We start from the raw sequence: 25,889 nt of genomic DNA, 5'->3' as shown, positions 1-25,889 counted from the left end.
TTTTTGTTAGATGTAAAAGGTATTCTATAATTACTTGTGAGCATCAAAACAAGGAATTCAGGTCTCGGGATCGATTCCTTCTAATTGCAAACAATTTCTTATAGATCACGCCCAAAAATATAGTTACCTGATTTCGAAGGAGCTTGTACAAGTCTTGTGGATTAGTTTGGGAAAAACCTTGGACATCCCAATTATCACAAAAAAAATGTTTTTATTGCGTAATTATATATTCATTACAAACATACTAGTACAACAAAGGAGAAAATTATATATGTGTTCCATCTAATTACTTTGCAAGTGTAATTCCTGTGGAGATGGGTAATCTTCCACATCTGGAAATACTGAGCTTTCAAAATGGCTCTCTAACAGGCCCCATTCCATCTACCATCTTCAACATTTCTTCTTTGAGAAGAATTGATTTCACAAACAATAGTCTGTCAGGAGGTTTGCCGGTAGATATGTGCATCCATCTTCCTAAACATGAAGGACTCTATCTTTTTGGGAATCGGCTTCATGGGCAAATTCCATCCATTTTATACAAATGCAAGGAGCTCCAATATTTGTCATTGTCATTCAATGGCCTTGATGGAAACATACCTAGAGAAATTGGCAAACTGACTTTGCTTAAGGAGTTATATCTTGGTAATAACAACTTGAAAGGTATAATTTTAAGTTCACATTCGACCCAAGAGTTTGTAGTTTTGATATATATATATACCTTCTATTGAAGGTGTTTTTCTTGCTAATTGTTTAACCATATCATGCATAACACTAGATCAATTGATAGGACTTGTAAGTTTCCTTCTTTATTTTTGAGTTTGTTTTTCTTTTTGTTATATGTAAAGGGTATTTTATAATTACTTGTGAGCATTAAAACAAGGAATTCAAGTCTCTGGATCGATTCCTCCTAATTGTAAACAATTTCTTATGAGTCATGCCTACAAATATAGTTACCCGATTTCGGGAGAGCTTGTATAGGTCCTGTGGATTAGTTAGGGAAAAACCTTGGACATCCCAATCATCAAAAAATATATATATTTTCTTTTATTGCGTAATTATATATTCATTACAAACATACTAGTACAACAAGGGAGAAAATTATATATGTGTTCCTTTTAACTACTTTGCAGGTGTAATTCCTTTGGAGATGGGAAATCTTACACATCTGGAAATATTGAGCATTCAAAATGGCTCTCTAACAGGCCCCATTCCATCTGCCATCTTCAACATTTCTTCTTTGAGAAGAATTAATTTCACAAACAATAGTCTGTCTGGAAGTTTGCCGGTAGATATATGCATCCATCTTCCTAAACTTGAAGGGCTCTATCTTTTTAGGAATCGGCTTCATGGGCAAATTCCATCCAGTTTATACAAATGCAGGGAGCTCCAATATTTGTCATTGTCATTCAATGGCCTTGATGGAAACATACCTAGAGAAATTGGCAAACTAACTATTCTCAAGGAGTTATATCTTGGTAATAACAACTTAAAAGGTATGATTTTACATTCACATCTGACCCAAGAGTTTGTAGTTTCGATATATACCTTCTATTGAAGGTGTTTCCCTCGCTAATTGTTTAACCTTATCATTCATAACACTAGATCGATCGATAGGACTTGTAAGTTTCTTTCTTTAATTTTTAGTTTGTTTTTGTTTTCTTATATATAATTAAAAGGGTGTTCTATAATTACTTGTGAGCAGCAAAACAAGGTATTCATATCATCAAGTCTCAGGATCGATTCCTCCTAATTGCAAACAAATTTTTAGGACCACACCTATAGATTTAGACCAAGCTTTACCCGATCCCAGAGGAGTTTGTACAAGTTCTGTGAATTAGTCAGGGAAAAGCCTTGAACATCCCAATTATTGAAAAAATAAATAAATAAATAAATTTGTTTTTATTGCGTAATTATATAATCATTACAAACATACTAGTACCACAAGGGAGAAAATTATATATGTGTTCCTTCTAACTACTAATTTGCAGGTGTAATTCCTTTGGAGATGGGTAATCTTCTACGTCTGGAAATATTGAGCTTTCCAAATGGCTCTTTAGCAAGCCCCATTCCATCTACCCTTCTTTGAGAAGAATTGATTTCAGAACAATAGTCTGTCTGGAAGTTTGCCGGTAGATATGTGCATCCATCTTCCTAAACTTGAAGGACTCTATCTTTTTCGGAATCGGCTTCATGGGCAAATTCCATCCAGTTTATACAAATGTAAGGAGCTCTAATATTTGTCATTGTCATTCAATGGCCTTGAAGGAAACATACCTAGATAAATTGGTAAATTGCCTATGCTCAATGAGTTATATATTGGTAATAACAACTTGAAAGGTATGACTTTACATTCACATCTAACCCAAGAGTTTGTAGTTTTGATATATACCTTCTATTGAAGGTGTTTCCCTCGTTAATTGTTTAACCTTATCATTCATAACACTAGATCGATCGATAGGACTTGTAGGATTTCTTCTTCAATTTTTAGTTTATTTTTGTTTTTGTTTTGTTATATATAATTAAAAGGGTGTTCTATAATTATGTGTGAGTTGCAAAACAAGGTATTCATATCATCAAGTCTCAAGGTCGATTCCTCGTAATTACAAACAAATTTTTAGGACCACGTCTATAAATTTAGACCAAGCTTTACCCAATCCCGAATGAGCTTCTACAGGTTCTGTGAATTAGTCAGGGAAAAGACTTGGACATCCCAATTATTAACATAAAAAAATAAAAAATAAAAAATAATAAAATAATAAAAAAATTTGTTTTTATTGCGTAATTATAAAATCATTACAAACATACTAGTACAACAAGGGAGAAAATTATATATGTGTTCCTTCTAACTACTATTTTACAGGTGTAATTCCTTTGGAGATCGGTAATCTTCTACGTCTGGAAATATTGAGCTTTCAAAATGGTTCTCTAAGAAGCCCCATTCCATCTACCATCTTCAACATTTCTTCTTTGAGAAGAATTGATTTCAGAAACAATAGTCTGTCTGGAAGTTTGCCGGTAGATATGTGCATCAATCTTTCTAAACTTGAAGGACTCTATCTTTTTCGGAATCGGCTTCATGGGCAAATTCCATCTAGTTTATACAAATGCAGGGAGCTCCAAAATTTGTCATTGTCATTCAATGGCCTTGATGGAAACATACCTAGAGAAATTGGCAAACTGATTATGCTCAAGGAGTTAAATCTTGGTAATAACAACTTGAAAGGTATGATTTTATATTCACATCTGACCCCAAGAGTTTGTAGTTTTGATATATACCTTCTATTGAAGGTGTTTCCCTCGCTAATTGTTTACCCTTATCATTCATAACACTAGATCGATCGATAGGAATTGTAAGTTTCCTTCTTTAATTGTTAGTTTGTTTTTGTTTTGTTATATATAATTAAGAGGGTGTTCTATAAGTACTTGTGAGCAGCGAAACAAGGTATTCATATCATCAAGTCTCAAGATTGATTCCTCCTAATTGAAAAAAAAAAAATTATTTTTATTGCGTAATTATATATTCATTATAAACATACTAGTATAACAAAGGAGAAAATTATATATGTGTTCCTTCTAAGTTAACTACTAATTTGCAGGTGTAATTCCTTTGGAGATGGGTAATCTTCTACGTCTGGAAATATTGAGCTTTCAAAATGGATTTCTAACAGGCCCCATTCCATCTACCATCTTCAACATTTCTTCTTTAAGAAGAATTCATTTAAGAAACAATAGTCTATCTGGAAGTTTGCCGGTAGATATGTGCATCCATCTTCCTAAACTTGAAAGACTCTATCTTTTTCGGAATTGGCTTCATGGGCAAATTCCATCCAGTTTATACAAATGCAGGGAGCTCCAATATTTGTCATTGTCATTCAATGGCTTAATGGAAACATACCTAGAGAACTTGGCAAATTGACTATGCTCAAGGAGTTATATCTTGGTAATAACAACTTGAAAAGTATGATTTTACATTCATATCTGACCCAAGAGTTTGTAGTTTTGATATATACCTTGTATTGAAGGTGTTTCCCTCACTAATTGTTTAACATTATCATTCATAACACTATATCGATCGATAGGACTTGTAAGTTTCCTTCTTTAATTTTTAGTTTGTTTTTGTTTTGTTATACTGTATATAATTAAGAGGGTGTTCTATAATTACTTATGAGTAGCGAAACAAGGTATTCATATCATCAAGTCTCAGGATCGATTCCTCCTAATTGACAAAAAAAAAAAAAAAAATTGTTTTTATTGTGTAATTATATATTCATTACAAACATACTAGTACAACAAGGGAGAAAATTATATATTTGTTCCTTCTAACTACTAATTTGCAGGTGTAATTCCTTTGGAGATGAGTAATCTTCTATGTTTGGAAATATTGAGCTTTCAAAATGGCTCTCTAACCGGCCCCATACCATCTACAATCTTCAATATTTCTTCTTTGAGAAGTATTGATTTCAGAAACAATAGTGTGTCTGGAAGTTTGCCGGTAGATATGTGCATTCATCTTCCTAAACTCGAAGGACTCTATCTTTTTCAGAATCGGCTTCATGGGAAAATTCCATCCAATCTAAACAAATGCAGGGAACTCCGATATCTATCATTGTCATTCAATGACTTCAATGGCAGCATACCTAGAGAAATTGGCGAACTGACTATGCTCAAGGAGTTATATCTTGGTAATAACAACTTCAAAGGTATGATTTTACGTTCACATCTAACTAACAAGTAAGTAGTCTTTATATATATATATATATATATATATATATATATATATATATATATATTCCGTGGTGAAGAAATTCCATAAGCAGAATAGAAAGTTGATAAAGTTGTATTGGAAGTTGATAAAGTTATATAAGAGTTTCTCTTGCTAACTATTCATAACACTAGGTAAATAGGACTTGGTTTTATTTTTTTTACTTTATTTTCAATGATTAATTGTACATGTGATTTTTTTTGTTATATGTAAGGGGTGTTTTAAATGTTATTGTGTGCATTAAAACAAGGTACTCATATCATCTGTGACAATTATATATGTATTGTTGCTTTTGACAACTTTGTAGGTGTAATTCCGTCAGAGATAGGCAATCTTCAACATTTGGAAGTAATGAGCATAATCAATAACTCTCTAACAGGGTCCATCCCATCTTCAATCTTCAACATTTCTTCTTTGAGAATAATTAATTTCTCAAACAATAGGCTAACTGGAAGTTTGCCAGTAGATATGTGCAACCATCTTCCTAAACTTGGTAGACTTTTTCTCTATAGGAATCAGATTGAAGGGCATATTCCATCCAATTTACACAAATGTGGGGAGCTCCATGATTTATCATTGTCATTCAATGGCTTTACTGGCATCTTACCTAGAGAAATTGGCAACTTGACTATGCTCAAAGTGTTAAATCTTTGCGAAAAAAACTTAAAAGGTATGATTTTAAGTTCATTTCTAACTCATTTAGTAGTTTTGATATATACTTCATGTGGAGAAGAAATTCCATAAGCATGATGGAAAATTGATGAACTTGTATAGGACTTTCCCTTTCTAGCTAATTGTTCAACCATATCATGCATATCACTAGCTATTTATGTCTTGTAGGTTTCTTCTCTATTTTATTATTCTTTTCAGTGAGTGTATATGGGAAGATTTTATTTCATTTCTTCTGCTATATAAAAATGGTATTCTAAATATACTTGTGAGTAAAACTATGAGTTGCGCGGTATGGAAGTGGTGTGAAAAGTTTGATTTGAAACAAAAGTCTGACGAGCCCCTTTCCAAGTGTTTAGAAAATGGACTTTTTAATGCGAGAGGTCGCTTCGCAAGGTCAAAATATGATTGTGGTTTAGGAAGCCTTTCAAGTCAAATTTACATTTATAAAACCACTACTACAACTAATGAAGTATAGCAAGTAGGGATCGTCCACAGAGATTATACGTGTTGGAATTTAACTTCGACTCTAATGTATCAATTGATTGCAAAAGATAGAGATTGGTTGATTAAACTAAGATACAAGAAAATTAAAATGTAATTAAAATAAACTAGTGAGAGATAGGGATTTAAGAGATATGAAGAGAGGTCTTAGGGTGTTGGAATCATCACTAAGCTCATGTAATTAACCATTTGCTTTTCATTAATGGGAAATACATTGTTGTGAACAAAATGCGACTACCAATTGCAATATTAAGCATGGACAATCAAATTAAAGAATGAATTGTCTACCTAACCGACAAATAAACTAAGTGTGGAACAACCCATCAAATCTAAACATGACCCATCAAACTAGTCATAATTGTAGCACACATCAATGTAAAGAATCATGGAATTTGCAATAATAAGTCATGGAATATCAAATCAAGTAAAGATTGTCTACCTACCTATAAGCATGAATTAAATTATAGAACAACCCATCAAGCATAAGTATAATCCATCAAATTAATTGACAAACCCATTCAATGAAAACCCATGCTTAGCCATCACTAAATCCTTAATTAATCACACATAGACATGCAACCAACATAGAGAATCTAGTGTAGAGATCAATTCCCAAACAATCACACATAAGATAACATGTAATCAAATAGAGAATCAATATAAAGAATTAATCCATCTAAATCATGTAAGAAATAATTCCTAATTTAATCACACATAGACATGTAAATAAACTAGAGAATTGATAGGAAGAATTAAACCATAGAAATCATAGAAATATACCAAGATTCATTAAATTCACAAGGATAGAATACTAATCACAACAATATATATAAATCCCCAAAAATAGAAATACAAGGGTTTAGATTACACAAGACTTAGGGCTTATCCAAGCCCTAAGTGTAGATCTAGCCAATCATGGAGGAGGTAGATGTGGTCATGAAACCCTCAAGGGTAAGCTCCAAACATGGCTCCATCTTCTTCTTCTTCTTCTTTGAAGCTCTAGAGAGAGAGAGTGAAAGGATCTAGAGATGTGTTCTTGAGATGTGCCTCCACTTCCCTCTTCTCTTCTAACCCTAAACTCTAACTTTCTAGAGAGAAAAAAGTAATGAAAATATAGAAATTACAATGAAAATATATGAATCTCTACAAAAATGGTTGAATCCCTCTTACATACAAGGTTTTGAGAGCCCAAAAATGTGAGAACTCGGCCCTAGAATCTTTCCTTACAAGTTCTGCCTGAGTTAGTTCGAAATGAGCTTCAGATCTGCTTTTTAATAACTTTCGCAAACAGTTCAATCGATCAGAGTTTTATCGATCTCAAAATAAGTTCCATCGATTATAAAAAGTTCGATCGATCAGAAATAAGTTCGATCTATCCAACTTGGCAGTTTTTCAGCATCAGCCTCCTTTTGCTCCAAATTCTCATTAAGACGTAGTTGACTCCAAAAAGGCCTTAAGAAACCATTTTTAACCCATTTTAACATTATTGACTTGAAATAGACAAAAACACAAATAAGTACTAAAACGGGTAAATAAAGATAGATAAATGGACTAAAATACCCTCGCTTAAGGGGTTTAAATGAGCACTTTTCAGCGCTCATCAAAGTCCAAGAGAAGTTGAATAAGTTAGGTTTGTTCTTTTGATTATTTTTTTTTATTAATGTTATTTTATTGAATTAAAGCTAAACCAATCACAAAATAATAAAAATTATATAGCTAAAGTAAATAAAGTTAGAGATGACATCAGAAATTTTTTTTTCTTTTTTTTTAAAACGTAAAAAGAACCTCAACAAGGAAAAAATCACGGAATCTAGTTGTCTCTGTCAAACGGATCCACCATCTCGAAACAGTGTTATACAAATCCTATGTGAGCCTCACATCCACTTCTTAACCAAGAACTACTAGCTGGACATCCCAGGCTAACTCCTATGAGTCTTCATCAAGATGGTTGGACTACATGCAGTCTTATTCCTCAATTCTTGCAGACGGTTGCTTGAAGAACATGAATCCCTTTGTAGTGAGTGGATCACTTTCCTTGCAATCACGAAGTTGAAAGGAAAAATAAAATCATAATCTAATCAAACAAGATAATCCATAGATAACTTTATAGTGTTGATCAGATAACAGGGATAGAGTGAGGAAATTGTGTGAGGGGGGCGATAGTGTAATTTTCTAATAATTCCAGTTGGGGAGGTAGTGTAATTTTGTAGGTATATAAATCAAAATTGTAAATTAATAGGGTATATTACTATAAAAAAAATAAAAAATAATAAAAATAAAAAATAAAAAATCAGTGAGGGACAGTGTGAATGGCTCCATCCCTGTCAAATAAAGAACACCATCCTAATATCACTCACGTATATAGTGTGTGCTCTCAAATAAAAAAAAAAACTGATGCATAACAGATTGTTAAAGATTTTGGAACCTGTTTGGACCGTCAAAAGGTCAAATAGGTGGGCTGGCCCAGTTTTTTTTAGATGATTTCAACGAATCAATTTTTTTATTCCGATAGGGCGTCTTTTGGCCGAATTCAATCGTTTAAAGCTCGGGAATTGCGTTTTCCCAATTTTGAATATTTCAAAATTTTCGTTAGAAGACTAAACAGATTCGAACTTCTTTTTTTTTTTTTTTTGTGTGTGTGTTTTTCATATATATGGAAAAAAAATTAAAAAAATTAACACATATTATAGAAGGCGGTGGGCCAGGCCAGGGGACACGTGCCTCCCCCGGCCCTTCATTGGCTCCGTCCCTGCATTTATCAATATAATGTCAGATTCCTTTGCGAAATCTCTTTTTCCTTGTGGATTCAAGGCACCCTCATTCAAGGCACCCTTGAGGAGTCAAGATAAGCCTTAGTAAAAAATAATTAGTTGATTATTATGTCAAAAACTCACTCCAAAGCTCTAAGAATTAAAGATAAAATGTCTCTTTAATGCAAGTAGAGCTGGAGAAAAGAAGAATTTTTATAGACTAGAGAGTCCAAATCAAAGTAGGAAAATGAGTTTTAAATTTTTATTGGACGTCCTTAGATTTGGTTGAAAAATGAATAAAAAATCAATTGAAAAACATAGAGTTCCAAGAGTATTATATATATTTGGTAGAGAAGCAGAAAATGGGTGGATTTTCTACTTCGAAACCATATAAAAGGACTGAACTATATGTATAGTGACTCATAAATAAAATAGTACAAGTATAATGCAATGATAACTATAAATAGATAGATGTAGTTATGCAAATTTGATTTTTTCCAATATTTGCGGTTAATACTCTTTTGCAATTCAATTTTATACAATTGATCCCTTCTATAAGAGGCTATATTGATTTATACTTTTACTCTTATTTAGATTACTAAAAATCAATATCATATAAGTTTTCCCTGCTTGATCATCTTAAAGCTTGATTAATAATGCTAGGGTGTTCATGTTGTGAATGGCAAGTACTTTACCAAATGAGATTGGTAACCTTAATCTCGAGAGACTTGATGTCTTTGGAAACACCTTAACTGGCACCATTCCGTTCAAAATATTCAATGTGTCGACAATGAAAATCCTTAACCTGGGATTTAATAACTTTTCTGGCAATCTTCCTTTAGACATTGGGTTTTGGCTTCTGAATCTTGAAGGGCTTTACCTATTAATGAACAAACTCAGCGGAACAATCCCGAGCTCTATCTCTAATGCTTCTAAGCTTACCATCATTAGCATGGGCATCAACTCATTCACTGGACCTATACCCAACACACTTGGTAGTTTAAGACTCTTGCAAAGGCTCTCCCTTCATACAAATAGTTTGGCTGGGGAGTCTTCTACTCCGGAGTTGAAAATTTTCTCTTTTTTAACAAATTATAGACAATTGGAGGAATTGGGCATAGCATTAAATCCACTAAACGGCATACTTCCAATGTATGTCGGGAATTTGTCTACTAGACTATAAGTGTTTGATGCATTTGGCAGCAAAATTAAGGGCAACATTCCCAGTGGAATCGGCAATTTGAGCAACTTGGTAAGCCTACGATTAGGAAGCAAACATTTGACTGGACCAATTTCGAATCACTAGAGAGATTACAAAATCTCGTACGTTTGCATCTTCAAAACAATGCATTGAAAGGATCCATCCTGGATGAATTCTGTCGGTTGGGGAAATTGAGAGAATTGTCTGTGAGTGATAATATGTTGTATGGACAGATTCCGACATGCTTGGGTGAGCTTAAATCTCTAAGATGGCTCTACCTTGACTCCAACAGATTAAGTTCCAAGGTACCGTCAAACTTGTGGAGCCTTGAAGACCTTTTGGGTCTTAACCTATCCTCAAACTTTCTAACTGGTGAGCTACCATTGTCTGTCAGAAACTTAAAGGTCATAACCCTAATTGATTTGTCAAGGAATCAATTATCAGGTACAATCTCAAACACCATTGGAGGAGCTCAGTCGTTAGTTTCTCTCTTGTTGTCCCACAATAAAATACAAGGACCTATTCCTCAATCACTAGGTAACCTCATAAGCTTGGAATTATTGGATCTATCTAGTAACAATTTGTCTGGAGAAATTCCCAAGTCCTTAGAGGCACTCAAGTATCTAAAATATTTGAATGTTTCTTTCAATAGATTGCAAGGAGAAATTCCTACTAGAGGACATTTCCCTAATTTTACAGCTCCATCGTTTATGCATAATGATGCACTTTGTGGTGAACCCCAACTGCAAGTTCCCCCGTGTAAAACCAACAAGAATGGCCGATCAAGGTTAAAAATTGTACCCATGCTGATTGCATTAGCATTTCTTGTTATGGCCCTCATATATTTGTTGAAAATAAATCGAAAACAAAAGATTGAATTGCATACCGAGGAAGATATATCACCTTTTGCATGGAGAAAGGTTTCGTATTAGGAAATTTTACAACCGACAGAAGCATTCGGTGAAACCAACCTAATAGGCATGGGAAGTTATGGTTCAGTATATAAAGGAACGCTTTTGGGTGGGATGAATATCGCAGTGAAGGTATTCAATTTGCAACTAGAAGAAGCTTTCAAGAGTTTCGATGTCGAGTGCGAAGTAATGCGTAACATTCGTCGTCGAAACCTAATTAAAATCATCAGCAGTTGCAGCAACATGGATTTCAAAGCCTTGGTACTAGAGTACATGTCTAATGGGAACCTCGAGAAGTGGTTGTATTCTCATAACTATTGTTTGGACATTCTACAACGGTTAAACATAATGATAGATGTCGCGTCAGCATTACAATATTTACATCACGATCATGCAACACCTATTATTCACTGTGATTTGAAACTAAGCAATGTCCTCCTTGATGAAGACATGGTTGCACGTGTTGCTGATTTTGGGATTACAAAACTTTTAGGTGACGGAGATCTAATGGTACAAACCATGACCTTGGCAACAATCGGGTATATGGCACCAGGTGATGTTTGTTAATTCAATTTTCAGTTTTTCCTATTTATTTTATGAACTTATGTGGTCCTTTTCCTTAATTAGAATCTTTTTTCATTATTTTTTTTTCTAATTAATAATGTTGATGTGGTGCATAGAGTATGGAATTGAAGGAAGAGTATCAACAAAATGTGATGTCTATAGTTATGGTGTCTTGTTGATGGAAACATTTTCAAGGAAGAAGCCGACTGATGAAATGTTTGCCGGAGAGGTGAGCTTGAAGCGTTGGGTGAAAAAAACATTAGAGGGTTCGATAATTGAAATTGTGGACACCAATTTGATAAAAAGAGATAATGAAAATTTCTCTCCTAAGGTGGAATGTGCATCATCTATCTTTCGTTTGGCCATGGATTGTTCCAATGATTCAGCTAAGGAAAGGATCAATATGATTGATGCTTTGGCCACACTCAAGAAAATCAAAACCTCTTTTCTAGCAAATATTGGTACCAGCTAGAAAGATGAAGCAATCAAGATTAACATGTATCGTTTTTAGTAGTATTTTGTACTTCTCATATTTTTCTCTCTAATAATTTAGGTCCGCTTTGAAACAATTTTTCTTGAGAGAAATGATGTTGAAGATCATGTTATAATCCATGTGTCGTGAATAATTCAAAATTTGCATCCTTAATTTAAACTCATTTATGAGTCAACCTTCGAGGCTACATCTCGATCTATACACTAACCCACTCTCTTCTCTCTTCACCCACTCAAACCCCTCTCTAGAATCCTGCAATCTGATAAAGGCTAAGTCACACTCTAACATATATGCCCAAATCATTCTCCATCGATTCGATGTGGGATAAACTCCATCTAACAACTAACATAGATGTAACTTAAGTATTTACGTACTAGAAGGTATGATATTTTCTTTTTTTAAAAGTTGAAGCGACTACCCATGCACCCACATGCAATTTTGCCTTTAGTGGGGATCGAACTCTCAACTCTTCTTTCGAGAGGGAGATTATATCATCTAGGTTACTGTCCATTAGTTACAACTTACGATGCATATTTACATAAATACATACCTTGGAATTAGCATATTATGCACAAATACATTTAGTTGTTACATTTATTAAATAGCTTTTTTTTTACAAACCAAACTTTCATCATGGACTACATATTTTCCAGAGACTAATGAAAAGAAATATATTACAAACACAAGAAAGAAAAGGAAAATATAATGATCACATTTCTAATCCACCAATGCCAATTAGCTTAGTCAATCCAAAAGTAATCTCCATGGCCATGCATCCTCCAATTAGCACCCTAGCACAGGACTTCACCACAGGAGTCCTCCCCAGCACAACTCCAACCCCTCCAAACACCACCAATGCCAAGCTACTACAGCCACCACCACACCCATCCTCACCTTGTTGTCGTGTATAAATGCAGCAACAAGCAATGGCACTAAGGACCCGAGTGAAAACGCAAGCGTGGATGCTAAAGCTGCTTGCATTGGATTAGGCAGTTTTTCCTTCTGTATCTCTTGTACTACTACTTCTTTATCTCCCATCCCTCTCCTCTTCTCTCTCTTCATTTGAGCCACCTCTATGTCCAGTTGAGAGTATACTGTTGAATATTGTGGACCCATGACATCAGTAAGTGCATCACCTATCTCATCATCAACTTGGCTCCAAAGAATTGTGATCAGCAAGCCAGCCTATGCTTAGTCTCCAAGTTCACAAACAGTGATGACATTTTGGCTATAAATAGCCTTGCTCCCATGGTGTTTTAATCATCCCAAAATTTAACTGTTTACTTAATATCAAGCAAAGCAAAGTGTGTGAGAGTCTTGGGTGTAATTTAAGTTTTAGGTGTGAGCCACTTAACCTTGTATCTCTATATTTCTATAATGAAATATTAATTTGTCTTCTCCCCGTGCATGTAGGCATAGCCAAACCACGTACATCCTTGTCTTGTTTGTGTGTGAACTATTTTATTATTATTTTTTTCTTATCATTATTTTTCTCTTGTTCTCATAAACTCTTATTCGATCCTTATTTCATAACAAACTAGTATCAGAGCTCGGTTCGTGTATTGTGTACAGATACTGTTCATGCATATGGTATTATTCACAGATACTTTTTAGGTACTGTTCACAAATACGGTACTATTCACCAAGAAATATTTTTTGGGGAGTTTTTTTGAGATGTCGACCAGATATGAAATTGAGAAATTTGATGGCAAGATTAGTTTCAGTCTTTGGCGTATCAAGATGCAGGCCTTGCTGACTCAGCAAGGTCTAAAGAAGGTGTTATTCGGGAAGAACAAGTTGTCAGAAACTATGTCCAATAAAGACAAGGATGAGGTCGATGAAAAGGCGCGTAGTGCGATTCTCCTGAATCTAGCCGATGAGGTGCTACGCGAAGTTATTGATGAAGACACGGCAGCAAAGTTGTGGCTGAAATTGGAGAATCTATACATGACGAAGTCTCTCACCAACAAACTTTACCTGAAACAGAGACTCTACACCCTTCGTATGAACGAAGGTATGCCTCTTAAGGAATATGTTGATAATTTCAATTCTATTATTATGGACTTGAAAAATACTGATATTAAAATTGATGAAGAAGATCAAGCCCTAATTTTGTTGTGTTCTTTGCCTCCTTCTTATGAGCATTTTGTTACCACATTGCTCTATGAAAAAGACACCATTAGTATGGAGGATGTTAAATCCTCACTGAACTCTCAAGAGTTGAGAAAAAAAGTATTTGGAAATAATGGAGATGAACAGACCGAGGGTCTGGTTGTGAGGGGAAGAAGTGAGAAAAAGGGTTCTAGTAGTAAGGGCAAATCGAGATCTAAATCTAGGTCTCATAAAGATACTGAATGTTATTATTGTCACCAAAAAGGGCACATTAAGTGGAATTGTCCAAAATTGAAAAATAAGAAGAAAGATAAAAAGGATAAAAAATGAGTCTAAGGATAAATTCACTAGTAATTCTTCTGATATTACTAGGGTTGCTGAGAAAAGTTCCTCGGATGTCGAAAATATTCTTTTAATTTATGTCAGTGATTGTCACTCCAGTAGTGAATGGGTTCTTGATTCTGGTTGTTCCTATCATATGTGTCCCAATAAGGACTGGTTTTCTACTTACCGTTCTGTTGATGGTGGTACTGTCTTAATTGGGAATGACAATCCCTGTAAGACTGTTGGCATAGGCACAATCCAAATTAAGATGCATGATGGTATTGTTAGACTTTAACTGATGTTCGACATGTTCCAGATTTGAAAAAGAATTTGATTTCTCTTAGTACTCTTGACTCTAATGGTTACAAGTTTTCAGCTGAAGGTGGAGTTTTGAGAGTTTCTAAAGGTGCTCTTACTATGCTTAAGGAAAAACAGAGAAAAGACCTCTATTTTTTGCAGGGCAATACTGTGACAGGCGCTGCTTGAGTATCTTCTTCAGTTGATCAAGATTCAGAAACTACCCATTTATGGCATATGCGTTTAGGGCATATGAGTGAGAAGGGTTTGACAGAATTGAGTAAACGAGGTTTGTTAGGTGGACAGCAGACAGGAAAGCTGAATTTTAGCAAGCATGGTGTCTTTGGCAAGCAGAAAAGACTCAAGTTCAGTACAGCTGTTCACAGGACCAAAGGCACTGTTGATTACATTCATCAAATCTTTGGGGTCCTTTCAGAATTCCTTCTCTTGGTGGTTCTCGATATATGTTGACTTTCATTGATGACTTCTCCAAGAAAGTCTGGATCTATATCTTGAAGCAAAAACATAAAGTGTTCCTTAAGTTTAAGCAGTGAAAGGCCATGATTGAAAAGCAGACCGGAAAGAAGATCAAGCGTCTCAAAACAGATAACGGTTTAGAATTTTGCTCAGGAGAGTTTAACGAGTTCTGCAGTAATGAAGGCATTGTCAAACACCATACAGTTCGAAAGACTCCACAACAAAATGGTGCAGCAAAACGCATGAATAGAACTCTCTTAGAAAGAACTCGTTGTATGCTTTTCAATGCTGGGTTGTCTAAAGGATTTTGGGCTGAAGTAGTCAACACAACTTGCTATCTGGTAAATAGGTCACCATCGACTGCTATTGAGTGCAAAACACCTGAAGAGGTATGGCCTGGTACTCTTGCTGATTATTTTAATTTAAGAATTTTTGGATGTCCTGCTTATGCTCATGTTAATGAAGGAAAACTTAAGCCTAGAGCCAAGAAATTTATTTTTATTTGTTATGCATCCGGGTGAAGGGACACAGGTTGTGGTGTTCTAATCCCAAGTCACCTAAGTTTATTACCAGCAGAGATGTTACTTTTGATGAGTTTACTTTACTTCACCTGAGAAATGAGTCTTTTATTACAGGTGAATCTCAGGGTGTTAAATAGCAGGTGGAGCATGACTTTAAAGTTCTAGAAAAACAAGTCAACACTCCAGTTCAGCCCGATGTTGAAGAGGTGCAGGATGATCAAGTACCAGATGAGCAACAATACAGTATTGCTACAGGGAGACAGAAAAGGCAGATTAAACCTCCTAAAAGGTATGCTTATGCAGATTTAGTTGCTTATGCTTTGTTTGTGGCAGAAATTATTGAAGATAAAAAGTCCTCCACCTACCAAGAAGCTGTTACAGGAAATGTGATGCCAAGTGGACTGTTGCTATGACTGAGGAGATTGAATCTCTTCACAAGAATCAGACATGGGAATTGGTGAAACCTCCTAAAGGCCAGAAGATTGTTGGTTACAAATGGGTCTTTAAGAAAAAGGAAGGAACTCTAAGTATTGAAGATGTAAGGTACAAAACACGTTTGGTGGCAAAGGGTTATAGTCAAAGAGAATGTGAAGATTTCAATGAAGTATTCTCACCAGTTGTGAAACACACCTCTATCCGCGTGTTGCTTGCTATAATTGCTCTATTTGACTTAGAGCTTGAGCAACTTGATGTCAAAACAGTTTTTCTACATAGTGAGCTTAAAGAAGACATTTATATGCATCAGCCAGAGAGGTTCGTTGTTCAAGGAAAGAAAGACCACGTTTGTTTGTTGAAGAAATCCTTGTATAGTTTGAGCAATTTCCAAGGCAGTAGTACAAGAGGTTCAACACTTTTATAGTTGGACATGGCTATTTGAGAAGTAACTATGACAGTTGTGTCTACTATTGGAAGCTCTCAGATGGTTCTTTTGTATACTTGTTGTTATATGTTGATGACATGTTATTGCTACAAAAGACATGTTAGAAATCAACAAGTTAAAATCTCAATTGAATACTGAATTTGAGATGAAAGATCTCGGTACAGCAAAGAAGATTTTGGGCATGGAAATTCAGAGGGATCGTCAAGCTGGCAGATTGAGTTTGTCACAAAAGAGTTATATTAAGAAAGTGCTTGAGCGGTTCAACATGCAGAATTCCAAGCCTGTAAGCACACCACTTGCTACTTATTTTTGTCTTTCTGCAGCTTTATCACCGAAGTCCGAAGAAGAGAAGGAGCACATGTCACGTATTCCTTATGCTAGTGTAGTTGGTAGCTTGAGGTATACAATGGTTTGCACTCGCCCTGATATTTCACATGCAGTCAGTGTAGTTAGCAGATATATGAATAATCCAGGAAAAGAGCATTGGCTAGCTATGAGTGGATTCTTCGGTATTTGAAAGATACTGCAGATATTGGCTTAGTTTGTCAGAAGAGTACTACATATGTTGTTGGTGATCTAGACAGAAGAATATCTCTAATAGGATACGTTTTTACTCTCTCAGGTTATGTAGTTAGTTGGAAAGCAACTTTGCAATCCATAGTTGCTCTCTCTACTACAGAAGCAGAATATATGGCAGCCACTGAAGCAGTGAATGGAGCTATTTGGTTGAGAGGTTTGGTTAGTGTTTTGGGTTTGTAACAGAGCTCAACTGTTATTTATTATGACAGTCAGAGTGCGATATATTTGACCAAAAATCAAATGTATAATAAGATAACCAAACACATTTGATGTCAGATATCATTTTATTCAAGATGTCATAGCAGAAGCAATTACTACTTTGAAGAAAATTGGCATAACTGAAAATTTGGCGGATATGATGACAAAGTCCATTCCAGCTCTCAAATTCAAGCATTACTTAGACTTGGTTGGTATTCTCAAATGTTGAAATTGCCCTTAAGGGCTTAGTGGAGAAGACAGTTTGGTTTAGCAGAGATACAGTGGCTCATTTAAATTTTCGCGAAGGTAGAGATTTGTTAAATATTGTAGCTCAATCACCACCCATGACATCAGCAAGTCCATCACATATCTCATCATCAACTTGGTTTCCAAGAATTGTGATCAGCAAGCCAGCCTATGCTTGGTCTACAAGTTCACAAACAGTGATGACATTTTGGCTATAAATAGCCTTGCTCCCATGGTGTTTTAATCATCCCAAAATTTGACTGTTTACTTAATATCAAGCAAAGCAAAGTGTGTGAGAGTCTTGGGTGTAATTTAGGTTTTGTGTGTGAGCCACTTAGCCTTGTATCTCTATATTTCTATAATGAAATATTGATCTGTCTTCTCCCCATGGATGTAGGCACAACCGAACCACGTAAATCCTTATCTCGTTTGTGTGTATGCTATTTTATTATTATTATTTTCTTGTTATATTTTTCTCTTGTACTCATAAACTCCTATTCGATCCTTATTTCATAACATATACGGAGACAAACTCGCCTATAGCCATACTACAAGCCTCGGCAACTAACCCTGCAAAGCAGGTAAGGATCATGGCCATAACGTCTTTATTAACGCCTCCAACACCCATCATCAATGATGCAACTGAGACCAAACCATCATTGGCTCCCAACACAGCAGCTCGAATCCACTATGCTCTTTAAGAGTAATCAAAATCGGGTTCTTGGCATTGTTTATGCTCAGTTTGACCGTCAAGAATAGAAATTTGGAGATCATTTAGTGCAGCCATGAGGTAGTTGTATAACACAGTAAGGCAAAAGGCTAAGTACTACACAAAGGAAGAAAATGGAGAGGATAGATAGATAGAGTAGTACTACTTGTGGAAGACACACACCCCTCATGAAGACTATATATAGAAGGGGGACTAGATTAGTTTATGAAGTGGTGGTGGTGAAAAAGGAGAAAATAGTGTGGAAGGCACAAGCCCATGATCAATGGTGGCTTTTAATTAATACAAAGATATAAATTTAAAATATTGTCTTTAGTCTTTCTTAGCAACATCGCTCTTTAAATGTTACATGGGATCTCTATATTAGTAATTGGCTGCTAGTATATATCCAATTTGTTTTGTGTTTTCTTAAGCAGACATATGATAAAGTTCATGCCATGACTTTGAGTTTCATGTCTACAACAGGCTCTCTTGTTCAATGGTTTATGTATCTTTAACTTCTGATATACAACACTAGCCTTGGTGGTCAAATACAAAACCGCTTGAGATATATAGAATTGGGTTTTCGCGCAAAGCATCTACTTACGTAAAGGGCTAGCTCAGTGTACGAGATCTCACCATTGTGATGTCTGGAAAGAATTAAATGTACGCAATCTTACCTTTACGGCTATTTCAGAATTCGAACCATGACCTCAATGAAACTTCTACTTACATAATTAAACTTTTTACTTTATTGTTGAAATGAATGAGTTATGTTAATACATATCTAAGCTTCCTATACGAATCCAACAACAACTAAACTGGCAAGAGCACATCTATATGAAGGAAAAAGATTAAATATATAAAAGAGAGAAGAATGATTAAATGAGACATTTTTAGATTGAGAAGAGATTATGTAATTCTCTTTTTTATTCAGTTGAATGAAAGAGAAGATAATAAACTCGCAAATTATTGTATTCGTTAAGAAAGAAGGGAAGAGATAGTTTTAAATTATTTTTACAATTAGAGCCATCACTATCTATAGTATTATAATTTAAAACTTGTTAAATAACCTCACTTATCTTCCCTCTTCTTTTCCAACCACTTTTCCTTCCATATTTAGAAGGATAAAAATTTGTAAAGGATGAAGAATGACTCATACTTCCTATTATCCTTTATGTCCTTGTATTATTTCCACCGAATGAAAGAAGCTTGTTCCTCCATCCATCCTATCTTCCCTCTACTCCTCTACCCCTCTTCCTTCCTTCTTACCGAGCAAAGCATTAATGCCGCATAAACTACATTTCAAGAATTGAGAACTTCATTGTATATGAAACAACATACTTTATTCAACTCTAGAATGGTACCTTAGAAGTACGTAGCTTGAAGGTATTCAAGATTTGATAATCTCATCTGTTCAACATGATTTACAACTATTGGTCTAGTGCATGTTAAACATCCAAAATCTACAGGAAGAATCAATCTCATGATTATATTTGCGTTACTGCACTACCAAAAACTTGTCGGACTTTTTGTTTGTGTGTGTGACTATGCATAACAGTTCTTTTTTTTTTTCATGTACGTGAACAGAGAGAGATGGAGTGCTAAATAGGAGTGCACTTACAGATAAATCACAGAAACAGAAAAGATATATTATTTGTTAGTATAAAATTGGAGAGAGTGAGCATTCCACACGAAAGTGGGAAGATATATGAAATAGTAAAATGGAAGGAGTGTGCAATCCACACAGAGACTACAAGTTCCTCATATTAAATTGAATGTTATGTGATGTTGATTCAATGCACTCTTCTCATTTCCTAACTCTCCACTCCAGCAACAAATGTCACAAATGGCGGTTTTTTATTTTTATTGTATTTGTTTGTCTTTTTCTATTTTTATATGTCTATAGAGGATTTTTAAGACCCTTTCTTTTTGGGATAAAAATCCTCTCCTGCGCAACAGGACATATGTCCTAGCTAGTGAGTGATGTATGGTCCTAGTAGCGCCACGTCGCATAAGTGGGGATCGGTTAAAATTTGTTACTACATACTACAAATATTGTCCTTGATACAAAATACCAAATTTCAGCAAACGATGCTTTTTTTTCTTTCTTTCCTCTCAAAACCCTCAATTCTTAGCATTATCTTATCAAAATCTCTAGTTTGGTATTGATTGATTCGGGGTATATGTGTTTGAATCATTTGTTATTAGTATTATATCTCTGGTTTTGCTATTGATTGGTGGGAAGAAGATCTGCATGGTTCTCAAATTGGATAGCTAGATAACTATGGTTTTGCAATTGATTGGTGGGAAGATGATCTCCACGGTTCTGAAATTTGATAACTTCATCCGAGCATGACAAAACCTTTTATACATACACATACACACACACATATATATATACATAAACACGTATGGATGTATATATATCAGTTTGTACCAATATTCACTATGCATCCCAACAATATCCTTCTCTTGTTTGGGATACATGTTAGAAAAATGTTTGGAAGTTGGTCTTGCATCACAATATTTTTTTAATGTACATCCTAACTTTCTCTTTACTAGCATCCCAACAATTTTCTAATGTACATCCCAAATAAGATAAAGAGATGAATAGTGCGATGTTGATAAGGAAAAAGTTAAGATGTTGATAAAGGGAAAGTTGGAATGTAAGGTAGGAAAATGTTATGATATACAATTTGTACCAAGATATGTTTATGTATTTGTACAATAAGTGGGATGTTGGTAAGCTGAAAGTTGGGATACAATATGGTATGTTGTAGATGCAGATGGTATGTTGCATCTAGCACATTCAAGAAGTTGCGGGCATACCATCTGTTCTATAAATGTTGTGATATACAAGAAGTTGTAGGTTAGGGAAATGTTTGTGTAGAGAGAGATTGTAGAAAAAAAAAAAAAAAAAAAAAAAAAAAAAGAAGCAAGAAGTTGGTCTGGTTTTGATTTGGTTCCGTATATATGTGTGTATATACAAAAGTTTTCCTTTTTAATTTTTTACCTCATGTATTTTTACTTTTCTAATTTACTCACCGGCTAGGACATATGTCCTGTTGCGCCGAAGAGGATTTCGGTCCTTCTTTTTGTGGGTTAGTTTGGTGGGTTGGTTGATAATCCTCTGGCCGGACTTGATCCTCTAAATTAAATATTTTTGAAGTTATCATAAGTTGAATTTGCTATAAATTAACACGTGACATTTAAAATATATCTACTGTTGGTATTAAACCACGTCAACTAATTTAAAGAAAGTTTGAAAACTGCACCATTTTGAGAAAAAAAAAATAAAATAAAAAATAAAAAATTACCAAAGTTTAAAAATTGTACCCTTTTGAATTAAGAAAATTCCACTATACTCTAACGATGTTCAACGTCGTTATCTCTCCCTCATCTATTCCAAAAAAAGATCCCCCCTCTCTTGCTTATTCCCAATATTAGGGAAATATTTCACATCAACTAATTTGAAGAAAGTTTGAAAACTTTTTTTTTTTTTTTTTGTCCTTTTTTTTCTTTTTTGGTTATTGGCAAACCTCACAATTTTAAGTATATCATTGAATACTCGAACCATCAACCTTTCATTTATTAATCTCGAGACAACGAGAAAGATTGTTTTGCACCGGTGATATCATATAATCGGGTATTATCAACCAATTATATCAGGTCACATAAGAAAAAATACATTTATTAAGTAGATATTATCACTTTGTGTCAACATTTAATTAGTTAGTGTCTTGGTGATACCATAAATAGGTGCAATAAAATATTTTTCATTGACGAGATACCACTTTAATAAAACCGTTACTACATGCAGTCTAGTTTGGAAAAAATGGACAGATGGCAATACCAGTTTGAAAATATATAATACATATTTGAAACAAGGAGGCAGTGTTGACAGCTAAAAATTGTCTTCAAACACGAGAAAAAATTCCCTAAACCGGTGATACTATGTAATTCTTGTCATTCACCAATTATATTTTGTCACATAAATAAAAGTATTTTATTTTAGAATCTTATTATTACGTGTTAATATATAATATGTTGGTAGACTATGTCATTAATAAAATAGAAGTATTAAAGTATTTCTCCTCGAACACAACAACGAGATTGTTTACAATTATTATTATTTCTTCTTCTTCTTTTTTTTTTTTTTTTTTTAGATGAAGCAATTTGTATTGATAATAAATATGTAGTGTGTAGTATTAACAAGCCCATGAACAAAAATGCCAAACCAGCCCTAATGACAGTATAACTAGGCCCGTGAGAAAAGGGTCATAAGTGGCCCATACGTGGGACTACAAGCCCAATACCTAATCAACAAGCCCATAAACAAAAAGGCCAAACCAGCCCCAATGACAGTATAAATAGGCCAATGAGAAAGGGGTCATAAGTGGCCTATCCGTAAGACTACAAGGCCAATACCTAATAAACAAGCGTATATAGCCCTAGGATATATATATATATAAATTTTTAAGGAACAAAAAAATAAATTTTAACCAGATCGGCTCGAGTAGGTTGTGAACGCCTTAGAGCCGAGCTCAAACATTGTGACCTGAACTCAACTCGAGTTAGAGTCGAGCTCAAACACCGTACCCTAACAGCCAAGCGGAGCCCAATTAGCTCACTACTATTGTGTAAATTTAATGGATTGGTCAATGTCAAAAGGAGCAATCGTATGCAAATCGAGTAAAACTCGAAGGTCACAAGTATAATTTATCCATATTTTAAAATACGTGCATTGCAACTATTGCATCCTTTTTCTTTTTTCCCTGGTTGATACTCGTACACCTCCTCGAAAGAATTATTTGCACCTAACAAAAAAAACTATTGCATCCTGTCTGTGGCGTTACCGACTCGTGTTAGTGAAAATGCCACTCAATAAATATTGTGATAATTTTTCTTGTTATACAAAATATATATATATAAATAAATAATAAAATTATTGCCAATCACAATCCATTAATTAATATACAAATATAATAAAGGGTATTGGACAAAATGGGTTCACAGCGCACAAATAACAACAAATATTAAAAATTGGGGGAATTAAACTTGTTGAACCACCCTATTTCTTAAAAGAACCTCAACTGCTTTTCTCCCAGACACCAAAGCCCCATCAAATGTAGCACTAGTTTGGTGATCACCACACAAGTACAAACCCGGCCCGACTCTCGGGTCCTTCTTCAAATCCGTGGGCGGGCTTTGATTCGGCTGTGCAAACCCGATCCTGTACGTTCTCAAGTGCTTCCACGACCCCACCATCGAACTCTCAAACCAATCTGAAAGCTCTTGAACAACCTGAACCGTTAGATCCTCATCACACACATCATCAAACAACCCAATTAGTGAAACCGATACCAAAGCCTTCCCTGGTGGACCGTAAGAAGGAGCCACATTTGTTGCAAAAAACATATTGTTCACAATTCCTATTCCCGACCCGTTAAGGAACAATACCGGGTCCTGAACCGGTAGCTGACCCTGATCCGCCGAGAAGTACAAACAAACCGTACTTCGAACCGGTTTTTTCCTCCGAACCGGTTCGCTCTTCAGCTTTCCCGCCAAAAGCTTAACCGCTTCCGGTTCTTCAACTGCCACTATGACTCCAAGCTCACTCTTTAAAACCTCACCGTTCTCTAATCTCACAGTCGCTGACTCCGACTCCAAATCGATCGAAACAACTCTCGAACTCAAACGGATCGATTTTTCCGGCAATTTTTCAGCTAATTGCTCAGGGATAGCTGAAATTCCCTTCGCCGGAATAGTATTGTCGCCGAGAGCAAGACACTTGAAGACGAAATCGAAGAGCCTCGACGTCGTCTCGAGCTCTCTGTCAAAGAAAATCCCGCCGAAGAACGGTCGAAAGAATCGATCAACCATTGAATCCGAAAACCCAATATTCCTCAACAAGTCAATGGTCGAAATCTCATCTGCGGACAGAATTTCATCGTCGGATTTGGTCAAAACCCTAATTTGGGTCAACGCGATGAGCAATTTGTCCAACAGTGTTCCAATTGGGTTGGTTAGGGTTTGTAAGGAGTCGGAGAAGTGGCGTAATGGGTCGGCTACGGTGTGGAATTTTCCATCGTAGTAAACCCTCGCGCCGGAGTAGAATCTGCGGAGGTCTAGGGTTTCGTAATCGAGGAGTTTTTGGGCTTCGGGGTAAGCCGTGATGAAGATCTGGAAACCGCGGTCCAGAAGGAAGCCATCGACGGCGTCGGTCCGAACTCGGCCGCCGACGCCGTCGGAAGCTTCGAGGAGGAGGAAATTTATGCTCTCGGAGCTGAGCTTGGTGGCGGCGGCTAAACCGGCTAGACCGGCGCCAATGACGATGACTCCGGTTTTGGTGAGCCGGGGTGAGGACGGCTCGGGTGGTGGGGAGTCGACGGAGATTTGTTGGGCCGCCCGGAATGGGGAGAGTCTGAGGCGGTGGTGGGAGGAGAGGGAGAGAGAGAGGTTTGAGAAGGGAAGAGAGAGAGTGAGAGTCATTTGGATGAGGCTGTGAGTGTTCAATGAGAGTGTGTACTTTTGGATATGGCTTATCTTAGTGGGCAGTGGGCAATGATCGTGTACATGAGGGTGTAGAAACTTCAATATGGAAAAAATCTTATAGTTTGAAAATGTGAATATTGGAGCATGGCAAAGAATAAAAAATAATCAAACAAAAAAGTTTTTATCTTCACAAGAAATATACTTAAAAAACCTAATATTTTTGAAGAATTTGTGATATGCTTTATGTGATAATTGTGAAATTAAGAGTAAATTTTTGAAGAAATGGAAAGCTGTATTAAAGATTTCAAAAATTGGTACAACAAAAAAGTTGGTAAAAAATTTAAAAGTGCCACACTATATTAGTAAAAAGTTAGTTAATAGCTTTGTCCAACTCATTCAATATATATATATATATATATATATATATATATATGTATATATATATATATATATATTCATGACAAGAACATTAGGATTAATTGTTAGAGGAAAAAAGACGAACCCAAGGCTCGAACACAAAAAAATACGACACTTACATTCACCGGGAGCAACTCAACCATTTGGAGACAACACTATACTTACATTCAATAAATTGACCAAGTGACTTCTCTGCTGATAATGAGAGTTCAAATCTTCAAGGAGAAATGAGTGTGCAAGTTTCTAGTAGAAAAAAATAAAATAAAATAATATCATCCAATAACAGCCTTTTCCTTTATCATTTTGTACTACTATGAATCAAACTTTTTTATTTCTAAATATCACTCACGTTATTCATTACGCACTAGGTAACTTGCTGGATCAAATGAAAAGCAAAATATGTGGACAAATAACACATTCACTTTGCACACAAAAACTTGAGATCAAATTACTAAACAATTTGGAGACAACAAAAAAAAAAACCCTAGCCCGCCAAGTTTTGTTTCGGCCTAAGCCTTTTACGGGGCTAGTGCAACTTGACCCTATAAGAGGGTGGATCGGGCTTGAACGTCGGTTGGACCACCACTTGGAGGGCTGGGTGGGCTGGCCTGACCAAGGCCCGTTCTACATAACTCATAGACATCCAAACATGTTACAAAACACTGGGCTTTACCACTAATCAAGTTAGATCTATAGTCATTAACCAAAATTAGAAATTTGCTCTTCCCTCCAAATTAGTGGCTTCATTTGTTGCGCAGTCCACACAATAAACAGTCCAAA

At 35.5% G+C, this 25,889-nt stretch overlaps 3 protein-coding genes and 1 pseudogene across 3 annotated transcripts; 2 read left to right on the top strand and 2 right to left on the bottom strand.

Annotated features, from left to right (window-relative positions):
- Nucleotides 1-314: 314 nt before the first annotated feature.
- LOC132301491 (LRR receptor-like serine/threonine-protein kinase GSO1) lies at nucleotides 315-10,818 on the top strand. The gene is made up of 10 exons (XM_059798741.1): nucleotides 315-660; nucleotides 1,131-1,493; nucleotides 2,861-3,223; nucleotides 3,597-3,751; nucleotides 3,847-3,940; nucleotides 4,338-4,700; nucleotides 5,070-5,432; nucleotides 9,528-9,837; nucleotides 9,889-9,937; nucleotides 10,120-10,818. Exons 1-10 carry the CDS (start codon nucleotides 315-317, stop codon nucleotides 10,816-10,818), a joined length of 3,105 nt encoding a protein of 1,034 aa, XP_059654724.1.
- A 48-nt stretch (nucleotides 10,819-10,866) lies between these two features.
- Nucleotides 10,867-11,833, top strand: LOC132301490 (receptor kinase-like protein Xa21). Its single transcript, XM_059798740.1, has 2 exons — nucleotides 10,867-11,350; nucleotides 11,478-11,833. The coding sequence occupies exons 1-2, from the start codon at nucleotides 10,867-10,869 to the stop codon at nucleotides 11,831-11,833; spliced, it is 840 nt and encodes a 279-aa protein (XP_059654723.1).
- A 730-nt stretch (nucleotides 11,834-12,563) lies between these two features.
- On the bottom strand, nucleotides 12,564-18,275 carry LOC132298760 (vacuolar iron transporter homolog 4-like; annotated as a pseudogene).
- Nucleotides 18,276-23,122: 4,847 nt separating this feature from the next.
- Nucleotides 23,123-24,723, bottom strand: LOC132300346 (polyamine oxidase 2). The gene has a single exon (XM_059797377.1). It carries the CDS (start codon nucleotides 24,687-24,689, stop codon nucleotides 23,250-23,252), a length of 1,440 nt encoding a protein of 479 aa, XP_059653360.1. The 5' UTR covers nucleotides 24,690-24,723; the 3' UTR covers nucleotides 23,123-23,249.
- Nucleotides 24,724-25,889: the final 1,166 nt, after the last annotated feature.

Source organism: Cornus florida, unplaced genomic scaffold, assembly GCF_030987335.1.
Source record: "Cornus florida cultivar Cherokee Brave unplaced genomic scaffold, ASM3098733v1 CherokeeBrave_3.0.0_Hap2_Chr03, whole genome shotgun sequence".
NCBI lineage: Eukaryota > Viridiplantae > Streptophyta > Magnoliopsida > Cornales > Cornaceae > Cornus > Cornus florida.
The sequence above is the reverse complement of the archived record's forward strand: the minus strand, read 5'-3'. Positions and strand labels throughout refer to the sequence as shown.